This window comes from Furipterus horrens, unplaced genomic scaffold (genome assembly GCF_987537825.1).
Source record: "Furipterus horrens unplaced genomic scaffold, mFurHor1.1.pri manual_scaffold_1, whole genome shotgun sequence".
NCBI classification, from domain to species: Eukaryota; Metazoa; Chordata; class Mammalia; order Chiroptera; family Furipteridae; genus Furipterus; species Furipterus horrens.
This window is the reverse complement of record NW_028327171.1, coordinates 154,313,258-154,340,147: the sequence shown is the minus strand read 5'-3', so window position 1 is coordinate 154,340,147 and position 26,890 is coordinate 154,313,258. Positions and strand designations below refer to the sequence as shown.

At 37.3% G+C, this 26,890-nt stretch overlaps 1 protein-coding gene across 3 annotated transcripts in view; it reads left to right on the top strand.

Annotated features, from left to right (window-relative positions):
* CCDC148 (coiled-coil domain containing 148) overlaps positions 1-26,890 on the top strand; it is a 170,867-nt gene that overhangs the window by 114,208 nt on the left and 29,769 nt on the right. For all 3 annotated transcript variants that reach the window (XM_090267587.1, XM_090267592.1, XM_090267584.1), the window contains one exon: positions 4,560-4,678. In XM_090267587.1, coding sequence (XP_090123713.1) covers positions 4,560-4,678 — 119 coding nt within the window. The remainder of the gene's footprint in view (positions 1-4,559; positions 4,679-26,890) is intronic.

Below are 26,890 nucleotides of genomic sequence, written 5' to 3'. Positions count from 1 at the left end.
TGGCAACAAGACAGGGAAGAGCTTGCCAGGCGTATAGAAAATGCCCAAATATATCAGTTACAATCTACTGACAAAGCCTCATGAAAAAATATCAAGGAATACAAAATAGGACAAAGAAAGGAAAGTTAATAAACCTTATTCAAAGGTCATTGATATGACAAGGACGGAGCTAACATTTTTACTGGAGAGTTCAGAGGAAGATTCAAGGAAGAGATGGTCTTTGTTCGGGTCTTATAGATAGAGTAAAACTGACAAATGGAGGAGAAAAATAAAGTAATTCTAGTTGAGAAAAATATGCAAAAGGCAAATAAGTATGCAAATGCATGGCCACTTCATTTCTATTTATATTCTCTCACCCTAGAGATCTCATTCAGTCCTGTAGCATCAAATACCACTGTAAGTGGATATTTCCTTTATTCAGACCTCCAGCTCTGAATTCTCCCTTGAGCCACCATCTATAGCTCCAGATGCTTATAAGGAATCTTCACTTAAATGCCTTATAGTTATCTCAACCATTTAATGTTCAATATTGAGCTTCCGATTGTCCTTTTTCCTCCAAACCTGTTATTTTTCTAATCTTCCATCACAGTTATTGGTACCATCATCCAACCAGTTGCTCTAGCAAAAAGCTAGGCATCATCCTTGATTCCTTTTTCCTTCAGCCTTCATAGCCAATCCCTCCCTGTGCATACGACTCCACGCAAACACATCTCAGCTTTGAACACTTCATTTCCTACACTTGATCCTAGCCTAGAGGCCAAGAAGCACTCTCACTTCATTTCCTGAGTCCAAGTGATTATTTTTGACTTATTCTTCTATCTGATCTCCTTCTTTCTTCTTTGGTCTTCTACTATCCATTCGCCATTTGATAGTCAGGACTATCTTTTTAAAATATCAGCAAAATCATGTCACTCCTTGCTTTAAACACTTCCATAGCTTTTCCTTGTTTCTAGAACTAAATCCTTGCCTAATATCTAGTCCCTACCTAACTTGCTAATCTCACCTCTAGTCTTAACTTACACCACCTGGTCAAGCTGCATTGGCTTTTTCACAGCTCTGAACATGTGCAAGGTCTTTCCCACTCAGCGCTATTGCACCTAAAATTCTTATTTCCTGCAGTGGGAAGGTCTCCCTTCATTTCTTCCCATGGCTGTGTCACACATTCAAGTTTTTATCCAAATGACATTAAAAACATATGCCTTCTAATAATCTTACCTACATTTTTCTAAACAAACATCATACTTCTTTCCTTCTAAGAACTTAATGTATAATATTCTGGGGTTTTCTTTTCTTTCATTTTTCTCTCTTTGTAGAAAGTCCCAGCTCAATGAGGCATAGGCCTTATTTCTCTTTAAACATTATATCCCAAGTATATAGTACAGTATATAATTTAAAACATGTGCTCAGTAAATATTTGTTGAACAAGTGAATGCCAAAGTTAGTACATAATGTCTTAAGATGACAGATAAGGGTTGATAGAATACATGAATATATTATATAAAATAAGGATTAAAAATGACCATTTGTTTTGATCCTTTGGAAGTCACTGGTGAGAGTAGTAAATTTGGAGTGAAAAGCAGGTGTAAGAATGCCATGGGTGAGGTGTAAAATAGGAGATGTCAAATTGGAGAACAGTATTATCAGATGCTTGACTGAAAAGGGACTAATGAAGGGTATGTTGCTACAATCTTGGGAGTCTAAAGAAAGTTATTTTATATTTTTGTTAATAGGTGAGATTTTTGGATATTTCCATGTGAGAAAAAGGAAGCAGCAAAGACCAGAAGGCTGAAGGTACAAAGTGGAGAGGGGTGGACTATGTAGTAAGATTACAGAGAAGTTGGAATTGGGGAATAGGACCTGGAGCCCAGGTGAGGGATAAGTATTGTACAGTGGGAAGGACACCTCCTTTAAGGGACAGGATATCAATGAAGGTATCTGCTAGTCTCCATTTCCTCTGACAAAAATAAAGAAATAGAGGCTGGTATAGATTAACATAGTAAACAGGTTTTAGACTACCATGAGTAATTGAGGAGCATTGACCCAGAACTCATAAAAGGGATGTTGATTGTCAGTGAAGTTTCAGTTGAAGCCATACTGTTGTACCAATTTCTACAGTTGTGTTATTTATACATTAATGAAATGTTTATTAGGTATATTCTATGTCCTATATACTTTCATTGCCATTGGAAGTGCTATGGTAAATAAATCAGTTTTTGCTGTCTAGTATAGGGGAGAGAAACAAGTATACTAATTAACAAAGCCTCTGATTAGGACTATACTGGTGGATCAATAGCCCTAAGTTAAAGATTTCAGAACTGGAACTGTTCTTGATGGTATTAGAATCCTGGAGGCAGAGGTGGCTGACTGGAATGGAGGAAGTCATGGAACTGTGTGACTTGCAGGTGGGAAGGGCACTCAGACAGGTGCTGAAGTTGGCTATGAAAGTGGAAGGAGTTGTTTTGGACAACTCCTGTGTGGCTGTGACTCACACACCTGAATTCTTGAAGAATGTTTGAGTGTGACCTGGAAACCCACACTTGCCAGTGACAAGGACAGGTAGAGGATGATATGGCCAACTAGTGAAAACACCGAAGGAAGAAGGCATTATATATGAAAGGAGCAGTTAACAAGGAGCAAAATGATCAAACCATTTCCCAGCCTCTTGGCACATAGGGCATTGAAATATGAGCATCCTTCCAATTTTGGTCAAAACCATGAGTAGTGTTCAGAAGGTTAAAGAAGTAGAGGATTTAATGTATGATGACACAGGAGTTTCAGAGGGCCTGGTAAAAAGAACTGGGAAGGAGTAAATCAAGAGAGACAGAGACAGTGGACTGGCTCATGATGCAGCAACAGCCGAGGATACTAGAGTCAAGAATGGAAATAATTGTTATTGAGAAGTCAAAAAGTCTCAGGTGTGACATACTTCTAGGGTCTGCACAGGACAGAGCACCAAATGGTGTCAGCGATCTCTGGATACCAGCAGCCTTAGGTCCACTTATAGTCAAGGGATTGTTGGCAAAAGGACCACTGACTTCTCTCCAAGGCCAATGCTGGGAGTGAGGAAACATCATTGGTCTGTTGGAACCCAGAGAAACATGCTCTTTAATCTAATATCTGTTCTAGACTCAAAATTTAGTTTTGAAGTAGCTTCATTTCCTCTGATTATGAAAGAAAATACATACTCATTGCAAACAATAAGGTAACACAGAGAAGTATTAAGAAGAAAATAAAGATCACTTATAAATTCCAGAGGGAGATAATATAATCACCGTAAACAGTTCCATATCTGGCACTAATAGAATGCCCTGGCATTTGTCATTTAGGGCTCTGAAATGCACCTTATCAGTCAGTTTTCTTTCTCTCCCTCTCCTATCCTTTTTCACTCCTCATCTTTAGTGTTGCCTTCTTTTTGTCTTCATTCTTGTTCTCCCCAAATTCAGATCTCAGTCATTTGGAGTCGAATCACTTTTACCTTGAATTTGTCCATTATTTCAGTAAGTGTTGAATGGATGTCTTACTGTGGCTGCTGGCTGCAGGCTCCGCTGCAGAGTCGCTGTGGCTCTGGACATGGTGCTCTAGATGATTTTTTTCGTCCCCCCAGGGGTCAGAAACCATGTTGCTAGGGCAAGTTCAAAACCACTTAGCTTTTCATATTGACTTCTTACAAGAGCAAATGCCACATTGGGGGTGGGGCTAACCCATCCTCCACAACTATCATTCACCTGTGAGGTACTCTGTTTTTAATTAGCAAGATCTGGTCTCTTGACCCAGAAACAACATGGCAGGCTATAATGGTGAATGAGCCTCTGTTAAATAAACATGAATTTCAATTGCCCCATCAGTGGAAGAACCCTGAAAAATGGTTTCATCCCCCTGAAAATAGCATATGTGTAATTCTGGTTTTCTCATTCTGCCTTCGGAGAAAGAAAGAAAAACAGGCTTAGCAAGAATAATGTTTTCACCTTTTTGAGCTTAATAAATTTGTCCTTTATTTTACCACATAAGTCATAACTACTATATATCACAACACTGCTAATTTTTTCTCTTCTTCCTTCCTCCCACCTATCTCCTGCCACTTCCCCAGAAGCATAAAGCTTTCAACATCCTGCTGTCCATTAACATAAATAAACTCATGCTTTTAAAGTAAAAATAGGTTAATTCCATATTTGTTAGAGGCTGCATTCCCAGAAGAGGATAAAAATATTCTTGAGTAACAGGTAGGTCATACACTTTAGAGACAATAACATGCTTTTATTGTGGCTCCCTGAAAGTCAATTATCTTAGCCATAGATTAAAACCTTAGGTCTCAGCACAAGTTACATTTCCACTTCAAAAATTGTTAAACCCTACGGTTTCTCAGGACATGACCCTTCATGTTTTAATTTATTTTTTCTGTTGCCAATATATTGTACGCAGATCTAATAAATGAAAAGGACAAAGTGCCATTTAAATTAAACCTTTGCTATATGAACCAATGTGTAAAGTTGTTATGACTTTTCACCTTGTTTTTATATCTGTGCTGTTAATTTAAATTTTATGTAACTTTTATACAATAGATAAGAAAATACTGGGATAAAAAAGAACAGAATTGGCAAGAAATTGAAATGAGAGCTCTTCAGCGTCTAGAAGAACTGAAGAAATTAATGGCTGAACAGTCAGTAAAAGACAGAGAAAGGTAAAAGAAAAAAATTTTAATTATGTGGTGATGGAGGTGGTGAATGGATTTCTACCATATGTTAGGATAAACACTATCAGTGGGACTAATTTTATACTTAATGTATATTTATATTCACAAATAGATAAACTGATACTTAGAATGTGTTTTAAACTCTCATATTTATATCTGAATCACTATTTCTCAATTTTGTTCCTTAGGTAGCTTCCTAGTTAAAACCCTCAGAGAAGATTTCAAAGTATTTGATTGCCCACTGCCTACTGGCTGCTGTTGTGACTTAGTATTTTGACCCAGAAAGAGGAAAGCATTATTCAAATAAGAAGGGCGAGCTACTTACTATGACTGAGGCTGGAGTAGATAATACACAGTTATACTGTGTTGTATGGTATTCATTGTAACATACTTAAATTTTCTATACCTAAACAGAAAAACCTCCTGAATTTCCAAAGGTGTTTATTTTATTTTTATTTTTTATTTTTTTCTTTTAATGATTTTAGAAAGAAGGGAAAGGAGGGACAGAAGGGGGAGAAAAACATTGATGTGAGAGAGAAAGTTGCCTCTTGCATGTGCCCCACCGGGCATCGAACCCACAACCCAGGCATGTGCCCTGATGGGGTATTGAACCTTTTGGTTTGCAGGATGATGCCCAGCCAACTGAGCCACATTGGCCGGGGTGATAATGTTTTTCTTTAATAACAGGAAAGAACATTTGAGATCAACTAACCCAGTATTCTCATGTTATGAATGAATACACTGGGAAATTAAATATTTTTTTCAACACTACTGTATCAATCAGGGTGAGTGAAGAGACAGAAACATAGTAATTTGAATAGGAAAAGCTTAAAACAAAGAATTATTCATTCTAACAGAAAATCTGTTACATACAAGGATAAAGAATACCCCAGGGAAAAAGGCGGGTTTCCATGGAAGAAACAAATTTAGAAGTTTGTTTCCCATCCCTTTCTGTGGTTGGGATGCAGACCCTATTGTAGAAGACATGGTTGTGGCCCACTGCACAGTGGAGATCTTGGATGGTCTTAAGATGATCTTGTACACAGTCAGCAGGCAAGCAGGAAGTACCCTACTTGGGTGCAGGAAGCCAAAGCTGGAAATCAACCAGTAATAGCTTGCAAGACTCAGTGGGAATCTGGCCATGGGAGCGCCTCTGAAGTCTGATGAGAAACCATGAGGTGCCATTGGAATTCCATGGGCATGTCTCTCACACTGCTGCTGGCAGCCACGTGGTAGGAGCAGGGAGGATAAATACAGTAGTCCCTCTCTATATCGCGGTTCACTTATCGCGGCCTCCCTGTATCGCGGGATTTTTAAAAATATTATATTTAATTATTTATCGTGGATTTTTCAGTATATCGCGGGATTTTGCAATACTGTATATGTATGTTGTTAAAGTTATGTAGGTTTAAGAGTGTAGAATATGTTTGAGAACATAAGTAGTGTTTATAAAAGTGTGGAAAAGATTAATAAGGGAGTGGGAAAGGTTAATAAGGGACTGGGAATGGTTTATAAGTATGTGGGAGGGGTTTATAAAGCCTTAAAATATATACAAATACTAAAATAAATGTAAGGTTCCTACTTCGTGGATTTTCACCCATTGTGGGGGGCGGCGGGGGAGGGTCTAGAACGTTATACCCGCGATAAGTGAGGGAATACTGCACTGGCACCAGGAAGCAAAGCTGCTTTCTTCTGCAGCATCTCTCCAGCACTCTTTTCTGACATAACATTGTGTCAGCTGAAAGGGAGACATATAACAGAGTTCAGCTCTATTTTCATAGAGCAGACAATGAAGGGTAGATTTGGAACTGCGAGACAATAAATGAGTAACTGGCATAGTTATCTAGTTTTGCTAGCTCCTAAGTGAACATTCACCAAAGATAAATTAAGGATAGATCTTTCATTTACAACATAAATCACGGTAAGTTTTCTTTATAGTTAGTCAATATAAAAAATATATATATATCCGGAACTCTATACTTCCTGTTCAATTTTTCTGTGAACCTAAAACTGCATTAAAAAATGCAGCAATTTAAAAATTGTCCCTTAAACTTATAAATAACTTCAGAAGATTTAATCATTTTATACAATGAGGCTCACTTGTATCTAGGGCACTCCCTTTGTGACCTGCAGGATATTTATCTCAAACTCCAGGCACAAGATTGCAGAGTGAATCTGGAGTTCTACTTAGGTGCCAGGAAATTCCTAAAGATTTTCTGGATAAAATTCACATTGTTTTCCAGAAACCTCAGGATTTTAGAGTTGAGTTTGATCTATTATGAAGAAAACAGGGAATATAGCAAAGCCTAGGCTCAAGGTTAGGAGGTGAAATAGCCAGAGAGAAACCAATTAAGCAAGCACAAACCAAGATATAAGTGGAAATCAGAAGACAGGCAATGCCATGGGTAAGAGATGAAATGCACAAAACACTAAATATTAAAGAACAAGGTGAAAGGGATGGTCAAAGGCTGGCTGGGTAGTCTGAAACTATGCTGGGGAAACCAAAGTGAGCCACAAAAATTTGAAGGGGAGGGGTGGAAAGAACAGAACAGATGTGAGGTCTCAACAACTGGGGGTCCTACTCCTAATAGAATCTCTCCTCATAGTCAGGGAGTTTCTTTGATTATGGAACCATTTTAGTCTTGCTTCCTGTACTGATAATTATCAAGATTAGCTGACTCAGAACTCCAGCTGAAAAGAAGAAAGGGAAAATCAGATTAATCTACATTATATAACAGGATAAAATAGGCACACTGTCAACATAGTAAAAAGATTCCCACGGACTAGGAACCAAAAAATGGGATTTTAGTGTTAAATCTTCCTGGAATAGTGTATGACCTAGGGAAAGTCATTCTTTTAACCTCTGCCAGGCTCTGTTTTGTCCTTTGTAAATTTGAACTGGATGACTTCTGTGGGCTAAGTGAGGTATCAACTGTTAAGGATCTATGATCCATATATTCAACTCATGTGAAATATAATTAAGATTATTATGAATCCCTGCCCTTGCTAGGAACCTCATTTTGTTGGAGCATTTTCCTGATATGCCAAGGTTGCAGGTGTGATCCCCATCGGGACACATACAAGAATCAACCAATGAATGCATAAATAAGTGGAACAACAAATCTCTCTCTCTCTCTCTCTCTCTCTCTCTCTCTCTCTCTCTCTTTGTGTGTGTTTCTCTCTCTGTCTCCCTCTCCTTTCTCTGTCTTTCTCTAAAATCAATAAATAAAAAACTTAAAGAAAAAGATTATTATGAATCCAGTGTTTGCATGCCAATGGAAAGTCAATGAGAAAGCCCATTAAATATCAGGAAATAATTCTCAGAAAATTTTGGATTCTGTGATTTAGGAAAATAGAGAACATATAAAAATTGCTGGTAGCTTTTGCTTCTGAACCAGAAGTTGTATTTTTTAATAACCACCCTGAAATTAAGAAATTGACTGATTGGTTAAAATGTTTTTCTCTACTCCTGAAATACAATTCACAAATCTCATATCTTATATTATAATTGTAGGCACATTTTTCTCATGTCAGAATAAGAAGGCTTGAAACAGTTTCCAGATCTGTTAGAGCTGCATATACGCAGCCTTCAGGGTTTGGAAACTTCTGTGCTTTATTTTCTTTTCCTATTTTTTTTTTAATTCTAAAATAAAGTTTCTCAAAAATAATATTCATAAATTAACACATATATTAGGTTAAACCATAAGCAAATTACATTTTATGGGTCAAAAATAGTTTAAGTGTTCACAATTTCCTGTGGTTCAATGTAATTTTTAAACTTATTTTCTTTATTAATTATATTTCCCTTCTCAATCTATTATAATACATTTTTGGCTCTCATTATTTTATTGAAATTGTTGTCAAACTTTCAACTATGCTGCTAATTTCCTGATGCCCTATTTTCATTTTTCAACATGCCATAGAGGTTAGGAGGGAAGGCAGTAGTCAAGAATCAGGTCCTCAATATTAGAACCCTGACTCTACCCTTTATAGCTGTGTGAACTTGGCTAAGTCATTTAACTTCTCTGAACTTCAGTTTCTTCATCTGTACAGTGAAGACATAAGTATCTACTACATAGAATTGTTGCAAGGAATAAATAAGACATTGGATTAACATACTACCTGGAACATAGTAAATATTCATTAAATATAAGCGATTATTATCAACTGACTTTTAAAAATGAAACACCTTCTAACATAATTTTTACTCAAAATATTTAAACATTTTAAATATTTTAGATGTTACATGTAATATGAAGACATTCTTATAACAAATACAACATTAAAGTTCCATCAAAAGTGACCCTTGATCACTACCTTCACATAATCTCTTTGGTAGAAATCATTTCTGTTATCATTATGTGTATATATATATCACCTATATGTACCTACATAAAAATGAATTTAAGAATTAAAAAAAAGACATGATGCATTTTATAATAACATACTACTGTATTAGTGCTCCGGCTGCCATAGCTGGTGACTTAAACAACAGAAATTAATTTTCTCAGTTCTGGAGGCTAGAAGTCCAAGTATCAACTTGCCAGCATGATTGGTTCCTGGAGTATAGACAGCTGCCTTCCTTTTTTTTTTTTTTTTTTTTCAGATTTAATGTGTTTTATTGATTAAAATATTACATTTGTGCCAATTTCCCTTCCCTCTGCTCCCCTCCACCCGGTGGCCCCCCTCCCTCCAGTTGTCCCCCCCTTTTAGATTATGTCCATTAGTTGTGCATACAGTTCCTCCCAACCTCTCTCCGTCTATTCCATTCCCTCCTACCATGATCCCCAATTCCTATATCATCTCCCTCCCTCTCCCCACTCCCCCTCCCTCTCCCCACTCCCCCTCCCTGTTGACCTCCCCCCAATATGCTTCCCGTACCCACAGTTCCTTTTCCACTCTCGTTGCCTGTTTAGTTTGCCTTTGTTTCATCTCCCTAGCTTCTGTTTTTTAAACCAGTCCCTTTAACATCTCATATAACAGTGGTTTGGATCTAATGAACTCTTTCAGTTTTATTTTGTCCTGGAAACACTTTCTCTGTCCTTCTATTCTGAATGACAATTTCGCTGGGTAGAGTATTTGTGGTTGTAGGTTTTGGATTTTCATTACTTTGAATATTTCTTGCCGGTCCCTTCTTGCCTGTAGGGTCTCTCTTGAGAAGTCAGCTGATAGTCTAATTGGGACCCCTTTGTACATAATTCTTTTCTTCTCTCTTGCTGCTTTTAAGATTCTATCTTTAATTTTTGACATTTTGATTATAATGTGTCTTGGAGTGGTTCTCCCTGGGTCCAGTCTCTTGGGAACTCTCCTTGCTTCCTGGACCTGCAAGTCTATTCCCTTCCCCAAGTCTGGGAAGTTCTCCTTTATTATATTTTCACTCAATTTTTCAAGTTCTAGTTCATCTTCCTCACTCTCTGGCAAACCAATGATTCTTATGTTGGGCCTTTTATAGCTGTCCCAGAGGTTTCTGATCCTCTCATTGTTGCTTCCCATTTCCTCTCTCTGCATTGGTTGACTGCTTGTTCCTTCTCCATATTCCAGTTTGTTGAAATGAACTCTGGATTTTTTTTCCTCACCATCTGTCTCGTATGTGGTTTTGTTCCTTTCGTTATGAATGTTTTTCGCTTCTTTCTTATCTTTTTCCTGCTCTTTTGTGAATTCTGTAAGCCACCTGATAACAATGGCCCAGAATTGAGCCTCTGACAGGTTTCTTATCTGTTCATCTGTCAGGTTCTCTATCTGTTGCCTGGTGAGCTGTGTCACCAGGATTTCTATAGTTGTCTGCCTCATTTTGACAGATGCGTTTTGTTTTCTTGGGCCGGCTGTAGGGGGCAGTGCCTGTGTACGCGTCACAAATCAGCGACCGGCCGGCGCCTGCCTGTCCGCGACCTATTTCGCAGCCCTGTGGTGCTTTCTTTGGGGGCGGGGGTCCAAGATGGATTCACACAGTTATTCAGCTAGGAGACCGGGATCCGTCCTCCCGCCCCCCTGGGCCTCACTGTTCAAGGCGATGCGGCGGCTGCTTTCCCCAGCGCTGGGGTCGCGCACTGCCAGGGGCTTGATCGCAGCCAGGATTCCTCGCCGCCCCGCCGCTGTCCCAGGTGCGACCGCAAACAGCGCTGCCCTCTTTAACTCTTACCTGCCCAAATGGCACCGCTGGTTTATAACTTCATATGTTGGGCTTCCGTGTAGTTTTATTTTCTGGAATTTCTAGTTATCCTTTGTTTTGAAGTAGTTGTATTCCTCTCTAGTTGTAGAGGGAGACCTAGCGTGTCCGTCTAAGCCTCCATCTTGGCCGGAAGTCTAGACAGCTGCCTTCTTGTTTTGCGTTCATGAGATGGGGAAAGAGAGGCAGTAGCTCTTTATGTCTCTTCTTATGAGGACATTAATCCCATTATGAGGGCACACCCTTATGACTTCATCTAAACTTAATAATTTCCCAGAGCCCTACCCTCAAATACAATCACACTAGGGATTAAAAGTTCAACATATCAATTTTGAAAGGACACATTCTATTTATAACAATCATTTGTGTCAAAAAAAGCATTCATATATGTACAAATTACCTGCTTACTATTAACTATTATTTATTGGGTGCTGCTGACATATAAGGTTTTTGTACCAATTAGAAAAAGTGCTTCCTTCTGGTGGCAAAGTGCACCGTGCTCCTATTGGAAGTAAGCAAATTATAAAAAGAAAAACTCGCCTTCTGAACCATGGCACATGGCTTGACGAGCACAGGCAAAGCTGGACATCATTCCTCATTTATCCTCCTGGCTGGTCATCACGTTTGCAAAATACAAATTTCAAAATATACATGGTAACCTTACAAATAGACCCTCCTGGTAGTTTGAAAATACTACATATTATCCATGTTTCTTCTAAAATTCAGCCATCTGGAATTTATTTTCGTGGATGATAAGTGCTAAGTGTCTGACTTTAATTTTTTGGTCTACATTGATAGCAAATTTTCTCAACACCAATTATTTGATGACTCATTCTTACCCACTGATTTGAAATGACACCTTTATCATATATTACACTTCTAATTATGATTTTATATCCATATGGACTCTTGATTATATGACATAAAACTGATTTATATTTATATTTTCACATGGACACCACACTGTTTTAGTTGTTCTGTTTGCTATCTGGTAGAACAAGTGAACACTCATTGTTTTTTTCAAAAATATCTTAGTTATTGTGTGAAATTTTATTTTTAAAAATCCTGTTGATTTTCTGCACTGAAATTTTGTTAAGGATAGGTGATATATATACCAAATTTAATCCCTAATCTGAGGTCATGCTTCCAGAATAGCTCTTCAGTTCAAATTTTCTCTTAGGTTCTTTAGAAAACTTCATAGTCTTTTTTTCCCCTGGTGAAGGCTCAGATATTATTTTGGAATATGTAGAAAATGATGACCTAAGAAGCCGATTTTAGGTTTTCTTTAGCAGCTATGTCAGAAAAAGTATCTGAAGTAGAAAGTGGCAGTGGGGATGCAGAGGTGACAGATGTGTATGCAGTATTTAGATTAGGTAAAATATGGCGGTTCATTTCACTAGAGATGGAGTTGGAGAAAAGACAGCGAAAGAAGCATGATCCTGAATATTACTGAGCTTTTTCCTTTCCTTTTGGGTTGAAAGCTGTAGTTATTTTGTTTTCAGTCTCTTTTATTTTCTAATAAATTCATTTGATTATAGGTTTTTCTCTCTATACCTTTGGCCACATTATACAAGGTTTGAGATATGTTTTTATTATCCAATTACTAAATGCTTACATTTCATTTTTGATGTCCTAACAATAAATTGGCAGATACTAGAGTGCTTGCCAAAGGCAAGGTTGCTGATAGTTTTCATTTTCTACTTTTCTACTTCCTATGTCATTTCATAAAAATGTGCAAAAATTCACCTTGCCTATAAGAGGCTACTAACACTGCTACTTTTTAACAGTAAGAACATTTTCATTGAATAACTCATTTCATAAATTCCCATTTTAAGTGTACAATTAAAAGATTTTTAGTAAATTCATATAGTTGTACAGCTATTGATATAATACAGTTTTAGATCACTTACATCACCCCAAAAAGAACACTTATGCCCATTTGCATTAATTCCCAATCCCACTCCCAGCCCCAATGACCACGATAGATAGATTTGCTTTTCTGGACATTTTATATAAATGTGATGAATCTGGGTTCTTTCCCTTAGCATTAAGTTTTTTCCTGCTGGGAGAGATAAATATTAATGTATGCAAGATGTTAAAAAACAAGTTCCAAATTTATGTAAAGTATGATATCAATTCTGTAAAAGACTTTCATTTGTACCAAGGTCAAATACTCACACCACTCACTAATGTGTGAAAAATAGTAATTGATTTGGACTTCCTTAGGAACCCCCTTCTTCAGCTTAGTGAGGAAAGGTAGAAACTTTTTAATTAAAAGTATCTCAAGCTCTTTCATTTTGGATTGTCTTTACCTCTTTGGGTAGAAAAGCACAAACTCTCCTGGAGGTCAGGCAGCCTCCTCCAATGGAAGGGCCTGGGGTTGGTCAGCCTGCAGGCTCTGAGACCCCTCAGGGTCCTCATTATTCTCCTGGATTTCACTTCATCCCTTCACGTCCCCAGGGTACAAGGCAGTACTATCCAGTAGAAATATTATTTGAATCACATATATAATTTTAAATTTTCTAGTAGCCATATTTAAAGATATAAAAAGTAAAACGTGAAATTGACTTTGATAACAAATTTTATTTAACCCAGTATAGCCAGAGACATTATACTTTAAATATGCTATCAATATAAAATTATTGAGACATTTTACATTCTTTTTTCATATGAAGTCTTTGAAATCTGTTATATATTTTACATTTCCCACACATTTCAATTTGAAGTAGTCACACTACAAGTGCAAAATAATCTGGTGTGGTTCATGGGTACTGTACTGGCCAGTGGAGCTGTACAGGAAGGCTTAGCAGCCTCCTAGCAATGGAAGGTTGCGTGGCTGGTCTACCTGCAGATTCTGACTCTCTTAGAGAATTGATATCATGTTTTATACAAACTTTGAACCCTGCTATTTTCCTCATCTTGCATCTTTCAAGGTCTTCACTACCCTTGCCAGGATATCCTTATACTGGGAATGGCTTTGGTCCTTAGGCAGTTCACTGGTAACATAATTGGACCCACTTAGTCTAAAGGATTGGGTCAACATATGCTGCTGCTGACCCTGCTGTGGCCTCTGGTCCTGAGGTCCCCTCCTCTGGGTCTCACCAGCCCTGATTTGCCCAGCAGGTGCTTCCAATAAGACCTTTACAAGCTGTGAGAAACAAATTTTTCTCATATAATCTCTAAACACCTCCTTCCATTCCTGCATCATGCTGGACAGGCTGCCACGTGGAATGCAGGGCTTTCCTGGGAGGCATTTTATACCAGGAAAGTAGGGAACCAGCCCCATGTTCTTGGATTCTTTCATAGCTGTCTCAGTATTTCTACTCAGCCCCCAAACATCACAGTTTGACCCACTAAGGGGCTGAAAGTGATAGAGCTGGTGTATGAGAACTTCACCTACTTCTTTTCCATACCAGTGGAATGCCAAAGGGAAATACGATTTCCAGGAGAAATAAAATAGATGAAGTTAACATTTTCAAAATGTTCTTTCTGTGATATCTGTGCAAAGAAAAAGTCTGGAAAGAAACATAACCCTATAATAACAGTTTTTGTCTCTAGGTAATAAAATGAAAGGTTGTTTTGATTTTCCTCTTTACATTTCTGTATTTTCCAAAATCTCCACAATGAGCATACATCTGTGATAGTAAAAATAACCCATAATAGTTTTTAAAATAATAAATAAAACATAATTTTCTGTTTTCTTTGGTTGTTTGACTGTGGGCTTCAAACTAGTGGGCAAAGTGGAAAGTAATGTGCAGTGTATAAAAGTGAATATACTAATTCAAATACAAGGGTATTAATTAGAAGATACCCTTTTTAGGTAACAGAAATCATCTTCAAAAATAGGCATAAGAAAATATACTTCTGTTTTATTTATTTTTTATTTTTTTACCATGATGTCTATAATTTGTATCATGTACTTTCTTTACCATGATGTTTATACTTTGTATCATCTACTTTCTCTAATTCTACATTTAAAGTCCTTTTCTAGGCATCCCACCTCCTTGCCATTTGACTTCCTCCTGGCTCTCTTTCCAAAGCCCCATTTCCCACCCACAGCTGGAAACTAACGTCTCTTCTTTTGCATATGGTGGTTCTTTCCTTCTTTCCTGAAGGGCTCTGGATGCACTAGTTCCCCACAGCCTCTCCGCTGGGTCCTGTTGGGACCAATGTCGCAGCCCTACTCACTGCAGTGTGGATCCCTATAATCTGTGATGGCTCTGTGATAGTTATGCTTCCTTTATTTTGGGGTAATTTTAAATACATATAGAGGATGGGGAAAATGTAGGTTTACAGTTGTGAGTATGCAAAATACAGAGGTTATTCTTGTGTTATTTATTAATTATTGTATAATTTCCCACACAAACAACTCTAAACCTAATTTTTTTTTTTAGCGGTATTCTTTTATGTTAGATACACAGAAGGATGAGTAGAAAACAAGGACATGTAATGGTCATAGCTCATTTTTTATCTTTTCTTAGCATTATTTCTTCCCATTACCATTGAAAGTTGCAGAGTAAACAAGCAGAAATTAGATCACTTTTCCATGCACAGAGACCTTTCTTTTCATTTCATAAATGCTTGTTAAGGTACTCAATCTGTAACTTTTCTGAAGTTCAGCTCTCTTACAGCTAACATGGACACTCCTTTCTCTGTACAATGATGTTTTTTACAAGGATGGATATAATTGTGGCATTTCAGTTATATTCATTGCTGTTCCTTGTAATTTAATAGTCTGCCTCTTCCATTTACCTCCTTTGTAATAATTTTAATGTATTAAAAATTTTTTAAACTATGTACTCTAGATGGTAATTTTAAAGATTTCTAAAAGCAGATTTATGCCAGGAAGTTCCTCTGAATATCATTTCATAACCAGAAAACTGAATAAAGTTGGGCATAACCAACAAAAGGAAGGGATGGGTTGTTAAGAACTTTATTGGTCAACATTACTCTGGTAGTAGAGCAGTATTTCTACTCAATAGAATCACCTGAAAGCATTCTAAAGCCCTGAGGCCCAGGCCAGTCCCCAAGTTAACCAGAATCTCTGGCAATGGAGTTTTGGCAACAGTTTTTGAAAATCATCAGGGAATTCTGAATTGCAGTGAAATTTGAGAATGAGTGTACTTGATTTCTTTGCATATTTTCTGAAGAATGGACCCCAAGTCACCTATAAAATTCTTGACAACGTCGCACTTTTTGTAGAAGTGCCCCTAATTTCTCTTTTCTTAGTGCATATCCTCATTGAAATAGTTCAGGTAAGTCACTTAGGTAAAACTTTACATTCATAGAAGAAATCCTCTGCAAGGACAAACCTTGGGTGTTTCTCTACAAGCAGGGTGTGTGTGTGAGTGTGTGATCACACATGTATGTATATGCACAGTGTGCATTTAATGGAGAAAGCATTGCTTTCTATAGTAACAAACACTAGTTTTTAGTTATTGTTTCCAAAAGAAGAGAATTTTTCTATGTTGTAAGACAATCAACATTTGAAGATTAAGATGGTGATGACCAATTATGCTTAATCCCAATTGGTAGGGACAAAATAGACAGGGGGAAGTTAAGAATAATATAGGAAAGGATGAAGCCAAAGAACTTATATGCATGACCCATGGACATGAACTAAGTGGGGTGGGATTGCTGGAGGGAAGTGGGTATTGGGCAGAGCAGAGCAAAGGGAAAAGAAATTGGAACAACGGAGACAATATAATCAATAAAATAGACTTTTTAAAAAAAGATGGCAATGACCATTTGGGAAGGAAGAAACTAGAACCAGCTGCCTTCCTAATACTAAATTGGCTTTGTTAATCTAATGTGTATTTTGGGGTGCTTGCCAACAGTTATTGCATTTCTAAGTAGTAAAACCAGATGTTTCTCTCTGTTTTCTTAACAATATGCAAAACGCAGCATGTTGTATTGGAAGACATTAAGTGCATTTAAAGTGGGTTCATAGTCTAATCTTTGAGATTTTTAAAGAGTATACTTAGTAAAGTGACATCAATATAGACTTTATAAACATTTGTTGTTTTTGCCTCTCAGCATGAAATTTCCCCAAATTAATGGGGATGCTCTTGTTCATTAAATCTCTGAGAACCAAATTTCCACTCCCAAATGGAGGTGCCAAATGATGTCAACCAGGGATTACTGGGAGGATTAAACAGACAATTCTTAATGAGTCTGTTTGTTTTGCCTTTTAAATGAAGTTAGAAATGTTCCACAAATTATCATTAATTTAAAAGACCCCACTTATAGCCAACATGCCATCTTCCAACCCATAGAGGCAATTTTGTCAAATAATAATTAAAAATAGTAATAATAATAACAACACTTAGAACCTGCTCATTAGTACAACATAACTAACTATGATGTGTGTGTCTGTGTGTGTGTTTTCATATATTGTGACATGAATACACAGATTACTTGGACATAATTGTAGTGTTCTTTAATGGACCATAGCTGAGCAAACATAATTGACAGAGGGAAGCTAAGAAATTTATGGACAAAGCAATGTACAGTTATTTTAATGTGAAAATGAACAAGCAAGCATGTGCCAGTGGACAGGTGGAGCAGCAGCTGGGCAGACACGGCTCAGCTGAGGGTCATTCCAGTGATTCTAGAGGACAGTTCATCCCCTGATGTGTGCAAGTCCAGCTTCAGATCAGTGGTCTCTTCCAAACCACAGAAAATTAGAAGAGGGCCTGTTGCTTAATAATTTGGCCTGCTTTTACTTTATGGTTTACAATTTTGATATTTTATTTTAGAAATCTTTGCCCATTAAAAAAGCTACTGGATTTCTACTATTGTATGCCAAGTTGATCTGTCTGTTGCAGTTAATTATTTAGGGTGTAAAATGGAATGTCATCATGTATATGTTTGGTAGAGGGAAGGCAATATTCAGAAACTCTTTAAAATCACTTTCTATACAAAATAAGTATTATTGAAACCTTTTAGTGCCTACCATTATTTTTCTTTCACATGTAGGTGTTAATAAAGTGACCACAGAGGCTACAATTATAAAGGGAATAGCAAGATGCTCTGGTCATTTCAAGAACCAATTATCTCATATTTTCTTCCCCAGAAACACAGACTTCTATCTTGGCCTATAATTAGTGCTACAGATATTTGAAAGTTTCTTTTTGGGCACTGGGGTGTTTGAAACTGCATACTCCAAGTCAACATTTACACCAATATGTAGAGGTAAATGATCTGCTGTTACTCTTCAGCTGCAGAGGAGTGCTGTGCTCTCCAAGACCACATACAGTATTTGTGAATGAAACGGAGGCAACCACTGTATACATATTGATGTCTTTACCACTGACCCCTTAACCAGGGAGTTTTACTAAGCACTTTTAGGTAATGAAATATTGACCAGTTAGACATAAACTCCAGAAATATTTTATAAAGCTTCAGGGCTAGGTGGGCAGAAACTTAGCAGCCATGGTTAAATGAAGGAAGCATAAAGTCATGGATTGGGAAAAATATAATGACAACTTTCATGAAGTGCCACCACTATACTGGATATACTCGTCGGCAGCCATCCGTCTCGAGAGACGATGGTGTAGCTTCTTAAGAGTCTATCTGCACCGCCAAGAATGGTTGTGCAGTCCGACTCGGGAGTAACACGGTATCTGTCTCCTCCCGTGTTGAATCGACATCTTGCGATGATGCTGGAGTGTCCTCTCCAATGAAGCTGAAGCTACAGAGCCTCAAGAGACGATGGTGTAGCTTCTTAAGAGTCTATCTGCACCACCGAGAATGGCTGTGCAGTCCGACTCGGGAGTGACACGGTATCTGTCTCCTCCCGTGTTGAATCGACATCTTGCGATGACGCTGGAGTGTCCTCTCCAGTGAAGCTGAAGCTACAGATATACTATAGCTTCAAAAACTTGATGTTTATCCTTTGTTTAGAAGCACTGTAAAAACAGACACACAGAGCTATCAGGTAATACTAAATAAGAATTATTTAGTTAGTGAAGAAAGCATGTTTACAATCTTATTTTGTATATTTTATAGTCTTTATATATTCTAATATGAGTTTTATACAGTTATATCCTCTTAAAGCTGGAAAGCATGCAGTATTAACTAGGGTTCTGGTTTGCAAACAACAGAAATCATTTTTAGTTGAATTTTGTAGTAAAAAGATTTTGTTGAAAGATATCTGGAGAGCTTACAGAATCATCTGCAGAACCAAGCTTTTAAAATGGTTGGAAGGTCAGAGGCTGTGAAGATGGAAAACAGAACTGTACCCCAACTCCCTCCTCATAATCTCCCCAGTGAGTCCAGCCACTGACCATTGGATTCCATGGCTTGCATCCATCTCTGCTGTCCTGGAACTCTGGACATCACTGTTGGCAACACTGTCTTTGTTAATATTTCTGCCATGCTGCCACTGCCCATGGCTTGAGCAGTATCTCCATGGGCCCTGCTTCTTTGCATCACTGGCTTCCAAGTGAAGAATTCGATGGGCTGCAGTAAGGTCAAATGCTTGTGTGTTAGCTGCAAAGGACACTGGGAAAGCAACTACCTGACATCAGCTGGCAGTGTGATTTCTTCAAAAGAGGGAGGGACCTCAGAGCTAGTGGAAAAAAAGAAAAGGAAAAAGATTGTCTCCTACAGTCCACAAATTTACTTGGCAAAATTAACAAATACCCTTCTTTCTATATTAAAACTACCAAAAATTTACTTCACTTAGCACCATATAATTTTACCTTTTACCGCTCAAAACATCTCACCCCATTTCTAAAGGGAATCAACTCAAAATCCCGTTTGTTAAGCATCTAGCTCTAAATTCAAGATCTCTACTTGATATATTTTGCTCTATTATCCTCTAGTCCTGTCATGAGCCATCTCAATATTTCATGATGTGTAAACTATATTTTAAAGTTTACCACCAAGGAAGTAAGCAGGAAATTAGTTTAAATATGTATATGTGTGTATGTGTGTGGTGTATGGCACATCCAGGATGGACACCTTCCTCTGGTGGATGGTGAAGATCACAATAAAATTTATAATTTCCTCTCTTTACTATGCGTTACCTCTGCCTTTTGGCTTCAGCCAGCATTCTGGCTGGGGGAGGTTTTTCACTCAATGGATTCACTTCCTTCTTAGTTTCTGAGGGACTAGCTTACAGGGAGGGGGTGGCTTTTATCACTGGGCATGTGCAATTGCAGGAGGTATCCTGGGGTTCGTTGGATTCCATCTACTTCTCCGTGCCGCTATTAAGTAACAGCAGTCCTGTTTCCTTTGGATGGGTCAGTTGTTCAGCCAGCACGGTAACCTTCTTTTCTACCTATTTGCTTAGTGGTTTGATAAAAGACAAGTACTTGCATCAGCTTTTCATTCAATATAACCATTGTTGTCCTCCTGATGAAAGTATTAGAAGTTAAAACCAGCAGAGCCTAGAATCTCAGGGATGGGAAACAAATTTTACACATGTATCTTTAGGTGTAATTATGAAAAGCCCCTTTCTCACTTGTACTTAGTGGTCCACCTATGTATGTATTCTGTCAGTATTGAGGAAGAGCAGCATGTATTGGTCACTAATTCAGAGCAAAACCACTACCTGTAAAAGAGCATCCAGCTTTCCAAAATATTATCTCCCAGCTCTTGATGTATCTGAATCGCCAACTGGCCATTCCTCTGTTTATAAGGACAGCAGCATACTGGTAATGTAGTGAGTCTCTGGGTGTCAGCCCATTGCCCTGCTTCTCCTTCCTAAGGAAGGAAGAAGCCCTGCCCTGTGGGACACTGTGAGTGCACAGATGATGCTAAGTGGTGAATAGGGAAGAAAAATCCAAATTCTTTTCCTGTTCTTCCCATGATAGCATGGGTATGATATAATGTAACTGGTAAACCCTGGCTAATTTCCCCAGTGTATTATACCCTGTCAAGAGCTCAGAGTGATGATGGAGCAATGCATAGATTCTGTTTCTACTGCTGGGAGCATTTTATCATGAGCCCATTGAACAAGTACCAGCCTACTGGGGAAGAAGACATACACACATAGCAGAAAATCTCTTCTACCTCAGTCTTTAAAATCACCTCCATTGAATATTCCTACACTCTGGAGCAATTTAAATAGGTCCATCCATGTATTCTCAGTGAGTCTTCCTGTCACAAATCCTGCAATCATATTTCTTCAATGTCCTAACTAATTGGCCAAACCATTAACTACTGCCCACAAAATAGTATTAATTCATCATTCATTAATTTACTTAAAAATATTTATTGGGTAGCTAAGATGTGGCAGTTGCTAATCCTTTACCTCAGATAAAGTGAACATTGAGATATTCCTCTTGAAATGATAATAACATGGAAAATTTCCCTTCTTTACCACCTTTCAGGCACACCTCATAGCAGGGTTGTCCACCATATATGTTGGGTCAGTATACGTATAGACCTAGCTGTAAAACTGGCTCAGCTTATTCTTCCCCGGTCAGCCAGTCATTGAGAATGCTCCAGAGGCCATAGGTGTGAGTTCAGGGAGGAATGTCAGTGTGGAAGGAGCATGAGCCACATGTTCATGGGAATTACCTATGTCTTCAGGTCATGCTCAAGCCCAGTCCACTTTCATTTTATTAGTCTGTGCTGTTAGTCACACCCAGCTTTATGGCCAGGTGTCTCAGATAACACCAAGCTCATTCTGAGTAGCTAGAGTCTCACTATCACCTGGTGTCTTAAAGGCAAATTCCAGTTGATACCAACCCTCATCTAATTGTGAGGAATAACTTAAAACATAGAAGTACTTACTATAATGCTTATCAAATTATAGCTACTATAATATAATAATTACCAAGTTCTAATAGCAAGCCATGAGCTATTTTAAAAGAGAAGTCATAATTTGTGAAGAAGGCATGAGTGTGCTGCTGAACTCTGAGGGTCTCTACCATACAAAAACCTGGAACATTTTGTCGCAGGCTCTGTAGATCCTTCTGGCCATCCAGAATACACAGTGCACCAGTGAATCCACTGCATCATGGGGCCAAGTGGCATTGCTGTCTGCACTGTGGCTTGGACCACCTGGGCAGCTTTCTCTTGTTCTGGCCCTTCTTCAAAATATTAGCATTTCAGGTCACCCATTAAACTGACCAGTGAGGCATTACCAAATGCTGATTTTGCTGCCTTCAATATCCAAAGAGTATCATCTTACACTGTGATTTTTTTTTTTTTTTTTTTAGTGGAAAAGTGTACCATGTGTCTTCCCCTTTGAACATAGAGAGTCTATATTAAATCTCTACCCTACCACATCCTGTCTCAGTGACTTTAGGCAATTACATACCTTTCTGAATACTCCCATGTGGTTAATATCAAAATTAAAGGAAATAACATCTATAGTACCTGGAGTAAAGTACAAACTCAGTAATATTAGTTTTTCTCCAGATTCCAGTGAAGGGAATTTAGATTAAAACTTCTAGAAGTTGGAGTATCAAAGGATTTATAATCATGCTTAAAGACCATCACAGGGCCCTATATTTGCATAGTCTCAACTACCATTTTTAAAATGACAATTACTTGTTAAATTTTTATATTCCCAGTAAATTGTAAACTCTCTGAGAGCGAATCTGTATCTATCTTCACCACAATGCCCTCATATTTGGCACATTGTAGGTAACTCAATCTCAATATGTATTTATTATGTAGAAGAATGAATATAACTAGAGTAAACCACTACTAGGCAAATGGTAGTGCCTTGGTTAGTTTTAGGTGATTAAGCCACACTTGTCTTTGTTGTGGTTAAAGCTAAAAGAATAAGGAATTACCTCATTCTTTAGGTTATTTATGTTTGCCTTTTTATTCTTAACAACAACAAAAAATAGTGTCATTCCAAAATTGTCAAGCCTCGTCATTAAAGGTCATAAATCTTAAAAGTTATCTGTTTCAATGATTTTAATTTTTAAATCTCTTCTACTGCCTCTCCACCAAGAGGTCATACATCCTAAGTGTGTATATATTTCCTGATGCTAAATTTGCTGTCTTCCAGGGCAGTCCATTTTACCTTTGGACCACTATTGGATTTTTTCCTTCCCTCTTTTTATTTCTTTATTTTTTGGTAGTAAGCCCAGATCTGTCCCACTAGCTTCCACACATTAATCCTCCTTCTATTTTTGAGATCACGTGGAACAAGTCTGAATATTTCTTCTCAATATTTAAATATTGAGGATTGTCATTTATTTCTCTTCCCCCATACATATCTCCATCCCTATAAGTCTTTTCTTTTATAAGCTCTTTCTGGGGGAATATGTTTTCAACTCATTTGTCATTTGCAGTGGAGAAGGGTTTAAAGGAAAATCCTCACTGAACACATCATGGTTCAGGGTCACTATGGGAAGAGTTTTGTCAAAGAATATAAATTTTTGTAACTAAAGGCATTACTTAGGAAGTCATTCGTATCAGTATCTAGGATAATTTATTTAAATAATATAAGTTCATATCTAGAAGCAAAATAATTTGACTGTACAGAGGTATTAACATGAGATCAATCTGTCAAGGTAAATGCTCCAGCGAGCACAGACAGTGGATGAGGTGGCTTCACTTGCGAAAGGGAGAGAATGACATACCTCTCTCTAGTTCCAGGTGGATCCTGGGTTGATAGTTATTATTACTTACATTATGGCTCCTCACAATTACACTTAATAGAAACTTGGAATGAGCCTTTTCCTTTAGAGCAGCTCAGGGGCTCTAATCTTGGATGTCTGGAAGGAGACTGCTACCGCCTGCTCAATGGCTTAAGAGCACAGAGCTTCTTACACTGGCGATGGTATCCAAGAGTCCCTTTCCTTCATTAAAGCCAGATGAGGCAGCTAAAAGGCAGACAAACAAAAGCACAAAGGTAAGTTTTTCCCTTTTGTTTTCTTGGGTGAGCCATATCAACCCCTCTGCCTATTTTTGTGTATTGCCTGCAAGCTAAGAATGGTTTTTACATATTTAAATGGTTGAAAAGATGAGAAGAAATCATGTTCTGTAAAACTATATGAAATTAAAATTTCTATGCCCATAAGCAAAGTTTTATTGGGATACCATCATGTCCATTCAGTTGACTCGGCTGCATGTGTCACGATGACACATACAGTGTGACACATTCAGTGACCAAATGGCCCACAGGCATGAAGTATTATCTGGCCCTTTACAAACAAGTTTGCTGACCCTAGGTTTAGTGGAATGGTAGAAGATAGGAGCATTAATGCTGTTGCTTAAAAAACAAAATGTTCTACTGTGCTTGGGTTCTATCCTTAGCTAGCCTCAGATGAACCGAAATGGAATGAAAGAAATTAGGAAAGCTAGGAAAACTTGGCATTCTATTTAACCTAATACACCATTCTCTCATCTGATTGCATTTCTTTTTGTCTATTCCCTTTCACAGTAAAGCACTTAGGGCCCCAGGTGTGCTCAGACCCTTCTGCTAAAGCAGAGTAGAATTAAGAGCTTCTCTAAGCCACACATCTTAATTAACTTTGCCCAAAGTGGCAAAACATTTGTAAATACGCATATAGATCACTTTTTAAAATCCATTTTGAACTAATGATTATATTTCTCTTTTTTTCCTTCACCATTTAATTTAAAACTTTGATAAAATTTCAAGTCTAAAGGAGAGTTACTAGAGTGGTACAAAGAACTTCTTCCAGATATACTAAATTTTAGTATTTTGCCCCATTTGCTTTATTGTTTATACTCTTACTCTCTATCTCTCTCTGTCTCTGTCTCTGACCCTCTCTCCACACACACACAAACACACACACAGTGTTTTGCCATACTATTTAAAAGAAAGTTGCAGACATCATTACATCTCACAACTAACTACTTTGGCATAAAGTAGCTAAGATTAAGGTCAACAGTCTACTTAACCACAATATCATTGTGATATCTAAAAAGATGAACCATAATTCCATAGTATTATCTAGCATTCAGTCCATATTCAAATTATCCTGTTATTAGAATGTTTTTATAGCCTCCCCAACTAAGATATTACCACATAAAGAAAAAATTTATTTTGAGTAACCTTTGAAAATAGTAATCTGTATATCCTCCTGTGGATATATTCTAAGGGGAAAAGTTTTGGAAAGAAATCCTAAACTTTACTCAGTAGGCTTTTTATTGGTGGTGACATAGATTTTGTGACCTTGAAATGTTTTACATTCATGGTAAGATAAAGTATATAAATAAATGAACATTTCAATGTTAATAGAACTAGAACTCAGTGTACAAGAAAAGATACCAATATTAAATAAATTTTTTACAACTATAATATTTAATATAAAATGAAAATATCAATAAAAACATGATTTTTTTTCAAATAAACTTTTCTTCCTCTGGCAAGGGTCACTGAGAGGGCTTAGAAACAACGACACTTCAGAAGCAATGAGCATTCCTAAACATTCATTTCTAAACACCATTTTCCCTAAAAATAAAATTGATTCCAGGTCTGGAGTAGGAAAATTATAAGGTGAACTTAGGTTATTATATTGTGTCAGCTCATAAATGTTGAAGAAATAATAGCTTTAGAAAACCACAGTTTCCAATTCCTAATGTAAAGATTCAAGCAAAGATCATTGATGGATGGTAAAACCTTTACATGAAACATTTTTAAGACATAGGATTATTTACACAGAGCCAAAGTTTTGCTCTATGAATGACTTACTAAATGAAAAAAGAAAAAAAACCAAGTACCTTTACAATTCCTAGATCTAGCTATCACCCCATTAATTAGCCAAGTATATTCATTTAGCATCAGTCATAGTGGGGCAACCTGACATTGTGTCTTATAAGATGATGTGATATGAAATACTTCACATCTGTGCAAAAAATATTTAGTTCAATCTAACCAATTTTCTAGTTTAATAATTGACAAACATTAAAAAGAGAGAGAGACTGTAATTGTTCAGGCTCTGTGGGCCATATGCTCCCTGTAACAACTGCTCCATTCTGCCCTCATGTCAAGAAAGCATCTACAGACAATATATATTCAAATGGTTGTTCCTGTTCCAATAAATCTTTATTTACAAATGTAAGTGATGGATTGGATTTGGCCTGCTGGTTGTAGTTTGTCAACCCCCATCTGAGACATAATAACTGTTTACAGAAAATTCAGGTGAAAGAAGAACTGAAGAAAATGAATACCAAGAGAATATAATCAGACAAATCCAAAATGAATATTCTACATTATAGCTTTTTCAAATGCTTCCAAAAAGTCAGTGTCACAGAAGAAAGCAATGACACTATTCAGACTTAAATAAACTAGTGAGACATAAAAGCCAGTTGCAATGTGTGAATCTCGATAGCAGTCATCTTTTTCATACGTGGTGCCACTAAACCCTGCCTCCCCTCCCCTATCTTGTATAGATGCTATTTTGTTTTAGTTTTTAATATTTTTGAAAATTACAGTTGACATACAATATTAAATTAGTTTCAGGTGTACAACATAATGATTAGACATTTATATAACTTAAGTGATTAGCCAATAAGTCTAGTATCCATCTAACACTGTACACAGTTATTAAAATATTATTGGCTATATTCCCTGTGCTGTACTTTATATCCCCATGACTATTTTAATAACTGGGAATTTGCGCATTTTAATCCCTTCACCTTTTTTACCCAGCCCCCTCAACTCCTCTGCCATCTGGCAACCATCAGTGTGTTCTCCGTATCTGTGTGTTTGTTTATTTTACTTTTTAGATTTCACATGTAAGTGAAATCCTGCAGTGATTTTCTTCCTCTGTCTGACTTATTTCACTCAGCATAATATCCTTTAGGTCTATCCATGTTGTCACAAATGACAAGATTTCACTCGTTTTTATAGCTGAGTAACATTCCATTGTATATACATAACACCTCTTCTCTATCCACTTGTCTATCTTGGCTATTATAAATAATACTGCAGTGAGCATATGGATGCATTTTTTTTTAAATTAGTGTTTTAGGTTTCTTTGGATAAATACCCAGAAATGGAATTGCTGGGTTATATGGTGGACCTGCTTTTAGTTTTGAGGCATCTTTATTCTGTGCAGAATCTTTTAGTTATTTTCTTCCCTCCATCAGAA